This window comes from Epinephelus moara, chromosome 24, assembly GCF_006386435.1.
Source record: "Epinephelus moara isolate mb chromosome 24, YSFRI_EMoa_1.0, whole genome shotgun sequence".
NCBI classification, from domain to species: domain Eukaryota; kingdom Metazoa; phylum Chordata; class Actinopteri; order Perciformes; family Serranidae; genus Epinephelus; species Epinephelus moara.
The window spans coordinates 19723226-19738190 of NC_065529.1; the positions used below are offsets into that span (position 1 = coordinate 19723226).

Below are 14965 nucleotides of genomic sequence, written 5' to 3' on the forward strand. Positions count from 1 at the left end.
TATATTTTAATCATTAAGCCCCCTCTTTCAAAGTGGTCCTCTATATGTTAGAAAATTAGATTACACTGTTTAGAAAAAGAGGCCTCTTGACAAATAAAAATAAAGCTCATTATGTAATCCTAGTAAAGCTGTCATAAGGCTTCTGTTTGTGTATTTGAGGGGAATGTGACCCTTCCCATGTACGTCACACCATGTGTCTCAGTATAAATACCACATCCAGACCAAACTTCTTGTGCTCCAAACAGAATGGAAATTCCAACGAAACTATGGCTTCCTCCCGGCAAGTGACTCAGTCAGAGCTGCTGTTGAATGTCTTCCACCCTTGGCCTTTCCTGCTCGCAGCCCGGGTCCTCTGGGTGTGTCTCCCTGTGACCTCATCTTCTCAGAAAATCCTCTAGAAACCTCAGCAGCACGGTCGCTCACATCATGCAGCCTCCATGCAAGTTGTCCATAACAACAAACCGGTCAGTTTATAGACTAAACATCTTACTTTGCTAATGACAACAACAGCACCGGTGGTTGTGCCGGTGCCTGTTCATTCAACCAGAGCATCATCCAGAGTGTGTTAATGTGTGTGTGTGTGTGTGTGTAGACGAGCATCCTGTTTACAGCCTGTTACTGTTGACAACTAAAACAAACCAAACTTTCAGTCTCAATCTCATTCTTCTTGCCAAAAGTTCTTTCCATTCAAATATTTATGACTCATTCTTCCTCCAGGATAAAACTCTTCCAGTAACCTGCCTGTGACTGTACGTCTCCACAAGAGCACACAAGCACTGAGCAGCTCCACACATCACACCCACCACAAACTGCTGGGTCGACTAGCAAGGGGAATTATAGATTTGTGAAAAGAGGCTTTGTGTTCATGCAAAAGACAATAGCTCCCACATGGCAGCAGGACTTTTAAACCAGACACAGCACATTCAGTGAGTCATCTGGCGTACTGTACAGAAAGTCAGCAGATCAATACCAGAAAACACACGGTGAACTAAAGCAAACACACATTGTACTCAGAGCACACAGTGGTACAAGTAACGGGGCACCTGACAGGCAGGAAGGCTGGCTGTCACACTTTGAGTTTCAGAGTGTAAATCATACCTCGGCTTCTCTGAGGGGACTGACGGGCTGTGACGGATCTGCTGAGTGGTTTGCGTCCTTCACAACACAGTGGATGGAAAAGTCCTTGGTCAGTGACAGCGGTCCTTTAAGGGAGTCTGTGCTCTGACTGCTGTCGGAGTTGCCGCTCTCTGAGTGAAAATACTTGTTCTCTCTGCGTGGCGGGGCTTAGTCCATGTGGCTGGATGGGAAATGGGAAATGAACTTTCTGGGCAAAGAGCCAAGAGCAGAGTGGGTTTTAAAGACACAGCAGTTTCAGTGCTATATAAGGTTTAGTCATACTTTACTCTGTGTAAGGCCCAAGGAAAGACATTTTCAGCTGCTGTATTTATCAGCTCCATGCATACTGCTGAGTTCATTTCCACTGTTACTTATGCATAATTATTTTACTTATGCTTCAAGGAGCACTTAGCATTTCAATAGTCATATTATTTAAATTCAAACCAATATCACAGCTTCAAACTAATGATTTTAATGGCTGAAATCTACTTTAATCACAAAACTCACGCAAACACCTACAGAGTTTCCCTTTTCCAATGGTGGGAAGTAACTACAGTACAATTTTAAAGTGTGTCACAAACCGGCCTAAAGTCAGTGACAAAAACTGTGAATTACACATGAGATAAACTTAAAGGGTAACTTTGGTATTTTTCAACCTGGACCCTGTTTTTTTTAAACTGGCCCAGTATTGAGCGGATGGGCAGCAGGCTGCACGAGTGAAACAGGTGGCAATATAATCACTTGGGGAACTGCACACCCTCAATGTACGTCCACTAAAAATGCTAATTCCCTTCTTTTTTTTAGGTGTATGACAGCAGTATGGAAATGATTCTTAGAGATAGACCTCTGTGTTAAAGAGTAAGATCCTTTTTGTGTGACCGGAAACAGCACTGAAATTGCTATCGCTAAACCTACCAGACTTTTAACATGTATAGAGGCAGCATATTTTCACATCTAATTAGATGCATACGGGTTTATTTCAACCAAACCAGAGTTGGTAATTGTTGGAACAGAGAAAAGACAAACCAAGATGGCTTTTGTGAGTTTTATTTTATTTCTGTGGACTTTTAATGAAGTGTGTTTTACGATGATAAAATGGCTGTTTATTTCAATGTAGTCTGGTGGGTTTGGTGATGATGATTTCTAGGCTGTTTCTAGTTGAACAACAAGGATCTTACTCTTAAAGAAAAAGGTTTGTCTCTGTAGGGACCCTTTCCATTATGTTGCCAGACACTTAGAATAACAATCTGAGCCTCTCAGTGGCAAAAACAAACACTTTTAGTGGACGTATATCGACATTGCACAATTGCCCCAAGTGGTTACATTGCAGCCTGTTTCGCTACTGCCAGCTGTAGTGTTCTTACTCAATACTGGACCAATTTCAAAAACCGTTGTTGCCATTAGTTACTTGGACACAAACACATGAGAAAATTGAAATATACTGAAGTTACCCTTTAAAACCAAATTAAGTTTATTGTGACAAAATAATCACAATACTTGCGTTAATCAGGCAGGTCAGCAATGAATGCAGTATTTACTTCACTTTATTATGATTATTTTTATTTGACCAAATTTCAACTTATTTTTTACTTTCTTATTTATTTACAATTATTATAAATTGTATTTTTTTCCACTTAAAAATTGGATTTATATATCATATATATCATATATATTTATATATCATGCTTATGTTATGGTATGGTCTTTGTCTTTTATCTTTATTATATGGTTAAGTGAGTTTGTATCATGGAGAACAAAGTACATGTGTATGAAATGATTCAATAAATAAAAAGTAGTTAAAAGAAGAATGCAGCATCTGGAGTGCAATGTGTGACTGATACAAACAAGACACAACATCTTAACAGAACCAGCTGGTGGAGGCCTGGGAGGAAGAGCGAAGAGAGAATTTAGAGATGAAGGCACTTAAAATAGGCCTGGTTTACTCAGGTGCAGGCAGTTTCCTGCTGTCCGTCTCTACTTTGCCCACCAACTCCTGAGTCAGGCAGCCAAACCAACCAGCAACAGGCAGGGCGGAGGGACATCACAGGTACTTTACTTGCGTATTTCCATTTACAGCTACTTTGTACTTCTACTCTACTACAATCCACAGGCAAATATTATAAGTTTTACTTTACTATATTTAGTTACTAGCTATTTTACTGCAAATTCAGATTATTACTAAAAATACACATTATCATAAGACAAGACTAACAAGTGACCAAACAGTATATAAAGTATTCAATTCAGCCCCATCTTTACCAGCTGCAACATTAAAATGGTGTACTGATAATCCAATAATATAATATACATAATTCTGAAAGGGGTATTCTGCACATTGAGTACTATTACTTACGTTAAAGGGGAACACCACCTAAATTAAGAATTCCAGTATGTTATTTCCATGGCAGAAAGGATCAATCAATATTTGTGAATATGAGCATCTCTCTCCCAAAGCCAAAGTCTCAAACTTTTCATGTCATCAAGTATAAAGTCTGGAGCTGCTCCATAGACAGTGAATGATGATGTGGACCCAAAGAAAGTTTGTTTTCTGGTTTATACCCAAATGAGCTTTATTCTATTGTAGTGCTCTCACTGCTGAAGCAGCAGATGTACCCATATATTGCTGCTCTCAGTGTCATAGTTATATCTTTCCCAATTTATTGTCGAGGAGCAGCTCCCGACTTTATACCCTATTACATCACAAAGTTGACTTAAAGCACTCTATTTTTTGGATTTGGGAGAGAGTTGTTCATGTTTACTAATATTTTTGGACTGTCTTAGACTGTAGGAATCACATGTATGAATGAATTTTTGAACTGGTCATAATGCCAATACTTTTTTACTTTTACTTAAGCAACAGTTTAAATGCAGAGCTTTTACTTGTAATAGAGTACTTCTTCACTGTTACTGCTATGTTATGTGAGAGTACTTTTTCCACCCTCTTCGGTGATCTCTTCACTCATCATAGCTACTCTGAAACGGCACAAACTCAGTGGGTGATCTGTGATTTTAGTAACTAATAAAAAATCTCAATGAAAATGAGATTTAAATGTGCATAATAAATCAAATTAAAAATGAAAATGAGATTTAAATGTGCATAATAAATCAAATTAAAGGAAACATCTGTTCAGTTGTCACGGATCAGTTGTCACTGTTGAGCTGTCTTTTTGTAGTGCCTGTTTAAAGTTTGGTAGTTTGGTAACATAAATTTTAGAGTTTTGTCCATTACAGTGATGGTTATGACCACATACTTACACAAGAATAATTACACTATACATAACAAAAGCAGTCAAGAGCTGTAAATAAGTGAGCTGGTGTCTCCCTCTAGTGGTTGATCCTGAGAAGACAACTGCAGCAAGTGGCTCTGCTACACATCTGCCTGCTGCTGCTACCAGAAACTCTGTGCATCATATAGTGTACCATTGAAAAATAAATACAATAAGAAACAGGTTTTCTTTATCATATAGGATCATCTGTTTTTTAATGTAATTTTAAGCGAACAGTGTGTAAGATGTAGGAGGACTTAGTGGCATCTATTGGAGAGGATTGCAGATTGCAATCAGCTGAAACTTCTCCAGGTTATAATTCCTTCAGTGTTCACTGTTCAGGAGGTTTTTACCTGGAGCTGAATTATCCATTGAGGTCTCCTCCTCTCCAAAACAAACGGATCTGGTAATATAAATTACTAAAAACACAGAATAAAGCAGTTTCATGTTACAAATCAGTGTCATGTTAAAAAAAACAGCATCTACATGAGAATAATATCTAAAAGAAACGAGGGAAACTTCTCAGAGGCTGTTTGTATCATTAATCATCATTATGTGTTTGCTTTCAGGAAACACATGACATCACCTCTCCGGCCCCAGGGAGGCAAATCTGATAATGACTTTGTACCAAAAACTCATCACATACTCAGACAAACCAGCAGCGAGCAGCATCACACAGAGGCACTGCAGCTGTCATAGCCACCAGGTCAATTTAACAGTCCACCAAAGAACTGTGTGGTTTCCATCTCAATATGTGATGAGATCATTTTCTCTTCTGCTGCTTCCTTTTCACTATGGATTAACAGGCTGGACTTGATCATTTATGCATCCTCTCCAAACCTCCTTTCATTCCCACTGTAGCCTGGCAACAGGCTACTGGATAATATGCACAGACACAGCTTCATTTCACCACTTCAAGGTGCATGATGAGGTGATACAAAGGGCTTAGTCAAATCTAAATGTCATGTGTTTCTCACAGTGATTGTGTACCGATGGTAGGTGGTGTGTTTGTTAATAACTCAAGGTGAATTCTCGAATATCTACCCTGCGTGTTAGTCTGATGGATCTCAGCCTTTTTGAAGATCCAAGGTTCATTATCACAGTCACATAGTTTCATTCATGGTGTGATGTTTTTTCTCTTTGTTCATAAACTACAGACCAAATCTGATACATGGACATGTACACATTTTGTCTACAAAGTCACAGCTGTGTAAAATCAGTGAAAGGACAACATACAATAACTACACAACCAATTAATAAGGGGCTAAGCCTAGTTTCTCCATCAGCTTTTCTCTGAGTGATGGGATCCTGAACATGCTAAATTCTGCCAGAGTCAGAACAGTTTTGGTTGTCTCACTTGAGAGATTTCTGTTTTGCCTTGTTTTTCTCCGAGCTCCTCTCACTGGTTCGAGGTGGGTGGATTTAGTGCTCTCTCTCAGGAAAGTCTTCACTGCATGCTGATAAACAGAGGAGACACTCAGCTTTACTCTGCAAAAATGACGAGAAAGAGGCTGCTGAACTGAATGCACTGCCAAGAGGTGCGCTCCAAATCCACGCACAACAAGTACCCATAGGAGTCCAAAACAAACAAAGAAATGAAACGTGCTGAATTAAAAAACCTGCAAATACCCAGATCAATCATGTTACAGGTGTTATTGACAGAACACTGGGTCAGATCCATCGTACAGGGCAGAGTCGTGTTCACACACTTACACAAAAATGTATTTTTACAAACATTTAAAGTGGCATTAGACAAGGTTTTGCTTTGCACAGTGTAATGGCTATAGAATAATGACACCATCAGCATTTAGACTGGTTTCCTGTAAGCTTCACCTTAACTACACACGATCTCCCAGGAAAATGAAGGCTTTCAGTATGGTAAAAAGGAAGTGTGTCAATCATTGCACAACCAAAACAGGAAGAGGATAGTGCTTTTGTTTTCACCAGCACCTATCCGCAGTTAGCAATTAGTAGAAATGGCAGATGGTTGACTAACAGAAGTAACCGTGGAAACTCTACCCCACAAAAAAAAGACCCCCATTGCTAGGAGGAATACAGAAAGTGATCTGGTTGTCTTTGGGATGGTGGCGCCATTAGATTTTATGTAGGTGTTTATGTGTTTGCAGTATTAGAAAAAGGTGATGACACATATTCTGTGACAGCTGGTGGTATGTTGGGTTACTGTCAGTTAAATCAGATCAAACCACACTCACACTGTCCTGATGCCGCAGCAAAAACCAAATTGCAGTATGCAAAACATGCAGATCAAAGATTTCTGACATAGATGCAACAATTTCCAAGTTCTCTGACATTTGAAGTTGCACAAAGAACAGTAAGTTGAGGCAAATAGTTAGCAATGCTCAGCTAGCATTAGCTTAGCAGCTAAGTAACTTTTTCACGAACTTGTTTTAACAAATGAATGCATATTTAAAAAAGCATTCATGATTTGTGACTTGATTGGGACTCGAAAATCAAAGTTTAGCATTTGGGACCATAAACTGTAAAAATAATGGACGTACCTATTGTGACATCACCCGCTGCTCTGTGAACTCCTGGAGCCTGGAGTTCAGCATTTGGTGTATTGGACATCACTGACCATTCACAGCAAACAACACTGGTATATTTTTATCTATAAAGCAATAACTTCCGGCGTACCTCTGCTCACTTCTGGTGTCAGCTCTGGTAGTTAACAGCTACGCTCCTCCAAGTGGTTGCTTTTTAATGTACCTCTGGGTTTTAACAGATCTTGGGAAAACTGCATTCTCCTACTCTGCATCTTTAACATGGAGCAATCTCCAAAAAGATCTAAAGTTTGAAACACTTATATCCATCGATGAATTTAAGGGCATCATAAAGAATGTGCTTGTTTTTCTTGAGAGGCCACTATGTTTGAATAGTGTTTAATTGTAGATTTTTGTATTATATGTTGTATTTGTTGCATTTTAAACATGTTTTGATTGGCTGCTACCTTGGCCAGGTCTCTCAGTGGGACTTCCAGGTTAAATAAAGGTTATAGAAATATAATAAAAATTTTGGTTGTAGCCATCTTGGTGTTTTGGTGCCAGAAGTGACCATATTTGGATGAGACGGTGGAGCTGTGGATGAGTGAGGAGTGGATTTGACTGAGAAGCGTGGAGCTGTGGATGAGTGAGGAGTGGATTTGACTGAGAAGCAGCCCGCCCTTAATTATGCATAACTTTAAGCCTTGATAAAAATGTAAACAGGTTAGTTATAGAAATATATACAATATAACGCTACAACCATTTCATTGTATATTGTATATATTTCAGATTGTCTACTATTTTATTATTTATTTTTATTTTATTGTCTACTTTAATATTTTATTTTATTTTATTTTAATGTCTACTTTAATATTTTATTTTATTTTATTTTAATGTCTAATATTTTATTTTATTTATTTCATTGTCTATTTTAGTATTTTATTTATATCTTCATCTTTATCTCTTGTTTCCATTCATGCTGTATTTCTATTTCTACTTTGCACGGAGCATTGGAACAAAAACAGTTTCCCCCCGGGGATTAACAAAGTATTCTGAATCTGAATCTGAATCTGAATGAGTTATGTAAGAATTCACCCACTGTACACAGCTGTCATGAATGTTGAAATTAGTTAAAGAGATCAACCCTTTTTTTTGTACCAGGTTGTAAACATGTTTATTTCTGCTGTAGAGTTGCACATTTGAACATTGGGGTCTATGGGGATTGACTATCTTCTGGAGCCAACCTCTAGTGGCCATTGAAAGAACTGCAGTTTTTGGCACTTCAGTTTTTCAGCCCCAGAGGTTGCCACATGCTTGGGACTTGACTTGGGATTTGTCAGTCTTGACTTGGGAATTTAGTGCAAGGACTTAAGACTTACTTGTGACTTGCAAAACAATGACTTGGTCCCACCTCTGGCTCAAACTCACCCTTAAACCCCAGAGGAGCTGCAGATTCTGGTGATAATTTTTGTTGGTTCATCACTCCCAGCGACTCCTTTCACTCTGTCACATTGTTTTCACATTCTCATTAGATATATTATTCTAAAAATATAAATTATAGCCACTTTAAGATTTGAAGCCAAGTGTTCATGACCGTTAAGTAGCCTGTCACCAACCACCCATACACACTAAATCAATATTCTTACCAGAAAACTAATTTTAAATGCGTAATTGTTTATTTTGCACCGGGCACATTATGTACTGTGGAGAGATGAACGCTCCGCTTTTGCATTAATGATGAAAAAAAAAACCTTTTCAAAATTTAACCTGGATTACCTTCATCACAATATAAAACACTTTGTATCCAGATTGTAACCCTAAATCTCAGCTGGTAATGGGCTCCAGCTCCTGGGTTTCCTGCCACTGATCGGATGTGTATGGATGGATGTGATGAGGATGTTACATCACTTGCAGTGCAGCCAGACGCCAGCAGCAGCATCCAGCTCGGAGGTAAAGCGGCGCACAAACCCAGCTGGCCATATTGTGCACCAGCTCTCCGCAAACCGGCTGCGTCACACCTAAAAAAAAATCCAAAACGTACAGCAGCGCTGGAGCAATAAAGTCCCCACATCAGGAGAAATACGCTGTTGTCAAAACGCTACTCGGCTGAGCTGGTAAGTGTATGGATGCGGTACAGCATATGTATTTTTTTCATGGTGATGCATCGGTCCCATTATGTCGAAGCCTTGCGTGTCCTCTCCTGCGCTTTTGTGGATAAGAGGCTGTCTCGTGGCCCACAAAGCGCCTCGCATCGTTTTGTTAGATCTGTGCTGCTGTTTGCATGCGTTAAAAGACACAAGTCTTAATATGATTCCTTGAATGATTTATGTAATCACACAGGAGCACAGATTAATCCTTAATGTCTCTCGTTTAGGACTGATACGCGCTTGTTTACCCCCCTCAGGTTGGTGTGTTTTTTGTGCAGGGAAAATGGTTAAACTGGGGAATAATTTCAGCGAGAAAAATAATGGGAAGGTGGTTTCTGAAGACGGATTTGACACCATCCCCCTAATAACACCATTAGATGCCAGTCAGCTGCAGTTTCCTCCACCAGATAAGGTAAGATTTTTTTGTGTGTGTGATTTTTCTTTGCCATTTTTGGAGAGTCACAGTGAGGGCCTTCATTTCTGTATTTCTATCATTCCAATTAGTCCAATTAAGCTGCTGAAAATGAAGGGAACATATATTTTGTGCAACATTCATCCTTTCAGACTTGAATATGTGGAACAATAGAAACATTTTTACCCATCCTGCCTCTGTGAACTCTCATTTTCTACCTGAAGCTGTAACTGCAAGCTGATCGGATCTCCTCTCATGTACATGTGTGTGTGTTTCTACCAGGTGGTGGTGAAGACAAAGGCAGACTATGACGGTGACAGCAAGAAAGGAAAGCTACGGTCTCCCAAAATCGCAGAGTTCTCAATAAGCATCATCGAAGGCGTATCTGAGCGACTCAAAGTAAGAGCGATGCCTCTGCCCTCGCCTGCCTTTCATACATCATCCCATTTCCAGTATCTCTCACACTTGTATTACACATGCATATGCCCAGCAGGGAGCAGACAGCTGTCTCCCTGCAGCTCAGGACATTTGTCACCGCCGTCTCAATATTCTTCCACCGAACTGAGTCTTAGCTCAGGCCACCTTCATGTCCTGTGTCCTGTGCCTGTCATCTTGTCGGGCTACACAGGGAGACATAATGCACAATGATTCACTTAACCCCGCCCTGAAACTCTCATTAATTCAGCTGCTGCCATGGCGATGGCCTCCAAACGGCAGCATCTCTCAGCCCACCCTCAGTGTTCCCCTGGCTGGCAGATGTGTGACACTGTATAGAATGATTAAAGCGTGCTTTTGTAGAAGAAAAGGTCAAAACATAATCCTAGGTCACTGGAGAGTTCCTTGCATACTTCCAAATTCATTATTCTCTCCCTCCATGTTCAAAATCAACAGATGGAACCGTCCCTGTGAGGTGTGTCACGCTTCCTTCAATAATAGAGCTTTAATTCTCCAACATCAGAAAAGCAAGGAGGCACATCACTGTCTCAGAGAACACAGCTCGCATCCTCTGATCGCTGCTTTGAAATGCTGCAGGCAGCCCTTTCATCGCAGATAGTCTTTTTCATAATCTCCTGTTGCTTTGCTTTGTACATGTCCTGCCGTCTGCTCTGCTGTGTTAACTGCAGGATTCATACAGACAGATGAAAAGAATATCCTTTTATTCACACTGATACATGCTGTTAACACTCTCATCAAACTTGTGCCAAACACACCGGGCGCAAAAAGTGCTTGGATGCACGACACCCTGTTCCCAATCCAAAAAAAAAAAATCCCCAAGAACATGTCAGAAAATCAACATTTGCATGTCATTGTTTTAATATCTGTGCTGTTGCTGAAATAATCCAATTCTCCCCTGAGCAAAATAACATATCGCCTCATAAAAATAGCTCGCACACACCTTAGGGCTCAACATCTTTGGCGATAATGAGGCGATTTCTCCCACACCTTGTCTTATCCCCCTCCCACTTCCTAGAAACACCAGTAGCTGTTACGTAACTCCCCTGAGAGGTGAGAGCTGGGCTGTACAGATGGTCACACAAGCCATTTTCCTGTCGAGTTACTGTATGCAGAACATCCTGTCAGCCTGACTGGCTGTTAGTTACTGTGACATACACACCCTCAAAGATATACTATAACTTGGTGTACACCTCACCTACACCAGCGTGCAACTCATCTGTGGATTTTTTTTAAACGTCAATACTGCAGCCTTGGACAGCTGTTTGAGAAATAAAATCTGTTGTTCCAATCTGCCCACTCTTTCCTTTCATGATGACATACACAGCACATCTGTCCTTTAGCAGTGCTGTCAATTACAGTAGGTCTGATGATGTGTATTTCCTGTAGGTGACCTTGCTGGTGATCTGTGCCCTGGCCTTCCTTGTGTGTGTGGTGTTTCTGGTCGTCTACAAGGTCTACCAGTACGAGCAGCCTTGCCCCGACAGCTTCGTGTACACGGTAAACACTTGTTTATGATCCTGCCTGACTGCAGTATCATTTCGTTGTTACCTGGGTTAATCAATGTTCCTTGATTTGTAAAGCCTTTTTAGCAGAGAGTGATGGCCTTCATAAATTGGGTTTATTATACAGTAAGTATGCCAGATAGACAGCCAGGCTGTCATAATGGATGTCACAATGAAGCTAAGCATTTGCAGACTTATCTTTCCCTGAATTACTGAGATTCTCTTTTCACTGTTAAAGACATTTATGACATTCTGACATTCATTTGATAGTGTTAGAACAATTTTGTGGTTTTCTGTTCGTAGGTATGGTCTGCAGGAGAATCTTTTTCCATGTGAAGCATTTTGATATGGATGTCATTAGAGAAGTTATTTCAAGTGATTCTGGATGAATGATTCTGTCTTTTAAAGGAGCTCAAAGGTCCAGTGTGCAGAATTCAGGGGCATCTGTTGGCAGAGATGGTATATAACATCCATAGCTATGTTTTTATTAGTTTATAATCACCTGAAACTAAGAATAGTTGTGTTTTTGTTACCTTAGAATGAGCCGCTTATATCCACAAGTTTATAACACTGGCTATAGATAGGGCCATTGGCATTGTCTCGTCGTCGCGTCGGTCACTGTAGTTGTCCTACATGCTTGGTGTATGGGAGAAGTTTCAGTTCTACAACCTCACCACTAGATGTCACTAAATCCTACACACTGGACCTTTAAAGCAAGACTAACTTTCAAGATTAGTAATAACACAATCTTCCTCTTACAAATGAAATGATATAGCCTTTATCTGGTGTGACTATATGGTGGCTAATGCTAGCTAATGTAAGCTAACTTTAGATAAATACTGATGTGTAATTGACTTTATTGAGCTATCTTTGTGTTTGACTCTTGCGTTACAGTAGCTTAGCATTTAGCTGAAGGCCAAACACTAGCATACAGCATTATCCGCAGCTGTGACTCTTAGCCCCGGTGGTTGTTCAGCAAAAGCTATACAGTCTTGCTGTAAAACCTGTGGGGCAGTGGAGTAAAGATTACTGAGTGTTGACTCATTTCTTGTATAAGCCTAATCAATTTTCAGGCAACAGTATAGAGATGGGAATAATGACTTTAAAGGGAGCGGGATGTTATGGCTTCAGTCCTCCCTGAGAGCCGTTCAATAAAATGGCTTGTTGATCTTTTTTTTTTTTTTTTTTTTTTTAAGGGGGCATGGGTTTATCTGTGAAATAATCACTTGGATTATTATAGAGTAAGATCTGGATCGGATTAAAAACATCAAACACTATTACAGATGTGCAAGACATTGAAATATTAGGTTATATTGATGGTTAAAAAGTGGGACATGTCAGGAATAACTATCCGAGTTGTAGGCTAAAACGAAAATGACAATATTTATGAAATAGTGTTCACACATACCTGTATTTTAAGATTGTGTAATGTGTTAATATAATGAAACTAAAATATTTCTGCTCTGTTAAAAAATGTTTTGTGTTCGTTGTCATGCACTTCTTCTACGGCCGTTTCAATATGCGCTCTGAGAGGGTGGTGAGCGACCAGTGCAATGTACAAAACTCTGCTTGGCTCTTATTGAGATGTTTTTGGGTTGTATTTAACAAATACGTCATGGGATCATCCTGTTATTCTGTCTTGTATTAGATTAAGAAAAAACAAACAACCCTCCCCACCCCCCCAAAAAAGAGAACAGGCTGATGTGATGAACAATTGGATGGGACTTGGCTCCTGTGGCTCATTTAAAGAGCCGACTTGTTTGCGACCAACAGATCACTATACCAGCGTGGATAACTTAACGCAGATCAATTTGTGTTGAGATGTTTTTCTAGTCTGTTTTTCATTTAAATGTGATGTTTAGCTCTGGTACAAATAATGCAGCTCTGTTTTGTCTCAGTCTTCTAACCTTTTTTTCCTCCTTTAGCTGTGAATCACAGTTTGTTACTTAGAATTCCATTATACTTTGCTGAATCATAGTTTTGTAACCTTGGGTCTTTTTTTCCTTTTCACTCGTCTCGTCTCGGTTTTATTAATCTTGTTCCCTCTCTCTCTTTTTTTGAGCAGCAAGGTCGCTGCATGCCGGCTGGGATGTATGGCAACTACCCCCCTCAGGGCCCTGGGGGCCGCGGGCGCCTCTTTACCCTCATCAACCACTACAACATAGCCAAGCAGACCATCACCCGGTCAGTATCACCATGGATGACCATTATGTCTGAGGAAAAGGTCACCCAGCAGGAGACGGAGACTGCCCAGAAACTGGCTTAACCAACCTGGGATCAGGAGGTGACCTCACCTGCTGCGGATATAAATAAATAATACGGTTGTGCCATTCAAGCAAACCTCAGAGTCCCGTGGCTTTCTGTGGGTGAAAAATCATCTTCTCTTGCCTGAGGTGCTCTGCTGCCTTGTTGATGTAGTTTGGTCAGCTGATGTGTACTGTAGCAGGAAATCTGTGGAAATTTTGAACATGTTTTCAGCAAAGCAAGCCTCCCCCATTGGGTGGATTCAAGGTTTGTTTGAATTGCATATGTTGTTATTTATTTATTTACACTTCAAAACAGAGTGGCAAACGTGTAGAAGAAGCCACAGGAATACAAACACAGACACACACTCACTGTCTTTGTACATACACATATGTAACAGAACTCACTTTAGTACTCACATTGTGAAACGACTGTGAACCATCTCGTGTCTGCGTCGCTCGTTTTAACGCACATGCACGCACGACTCTAAAAACAAACAGTTTGATTTGAACCTCTTTCTCAAATACATCAAGTACTGATAGCGCATGTCGGACCTTGTGAGGTCCAGCAAGTGGTAAATCTCTCATGAAGCGACATTTGAAGCATATTTGCCACTGAGGTCATCTGTGTCAAAATATTTTACTGTCATGATATTGTGAATAAATGAGGCTTGACCTGGAGGAAACCTTTTAACCAGCGAAAAAATATAACTATTTTAATCGTGTTGTTTTGACGCAGCCCATACTGCTCTCTGCATTTAGTGCTGTTAAGGAGTTTTTAGTATTTGATGCATCAATTCTTTTTAACCAGCATTAATGATTGTCTCCATTCATTTGAACTCTTTGTGAACACCATGTGCTTTTCTTTGCTGACCACTTAATGGTTACTTTTCATAGCATACATTTTATGCTACTGTACTGAATGTTTTTGCATTGCTAGTGAAGACACTGTATTGTGCAATGCTTTGCATTGATTAATGTCACCACCGATGGCCGTTGGCAGCCATCACAGATACTAGACTTAGGTTGTTGTAGTGGAACAATCTGAAAGTAGTCGCTTGTCCTGTTGCTTTTTTCTGTATTTGTCATTTAACTTAAACCTGTCACAAATTATGTACCTTTTTCAAACAATGTAATGATTACCATTGAAGTGCATTTGCTACATAAAAATGTTCAATGAAAAACTGAAATAAAGTGCCCACATTTCACACCAACGTCCACGTGGAATGCATATATGAATAAGAACGTTTTTTTTTTTTCATGAACTATTTCAAGAGCAAATCTTGTCAGTAATGCTGAAACTCCCACAGTGCAGAAAATAA

General features: G+C 39.9%; 2 protein-coding genes across 3 annotated transcripts in view; one reads left to right on the forward strand and one right to left on the reverse strand.

Annotated features, from left to right (window-relative positions):
* Positions 1-1279, reverse strand: part of tacc1 (transforming, acidic coiled-coil containing protein 1) — a 38303-nt gene extending 37024 nt beyond the window's left edge. The window contains exon 1 of the mRNA XM_050037455.1: positions 1099-1279. The gene's annotated coding sequence lies outside the window, so the exon portion shown is untranslated. The remainder of the gene's footprint in view (positions 1-1098) is intronic.
* Positions 1280-8781: 7502 nt separating this feature from the next.
* LOC126386023 (neuronal vesicle trafficking-associated protein 1-like) lies at positions 8782-14857 on the forward strand. 2 transcript variants are annotated; one of them, XM_050038104.1, is made up of 5 exons: positions 8782-8997; positions 9288-9442; positions 9725-9841; positions 11285-11395; positions 13466-14857. In XM_050038104.1, exons 2-5 carry the CDS (start codon positions 9314-9316, stop codon positions 13664-13666), a joined length of 558 nt encoding a protein of 185 aa, XP_049894061.1. In that variant the 5' UTR covers positions 8782-8997; positions 9288-9313; the 3' UTR covers positions 13667-14857. The 2 variants fall into 2 exon arrangements, with proteins under 2 accessions (XP_049894061.1, XP_049894060.1); XM_050038103.1 differs by having other exon boundaries at positions 9309-9442.
* The last annotated feature ends 108 nt before the right edge of the window (positions 14858-14965 follow it).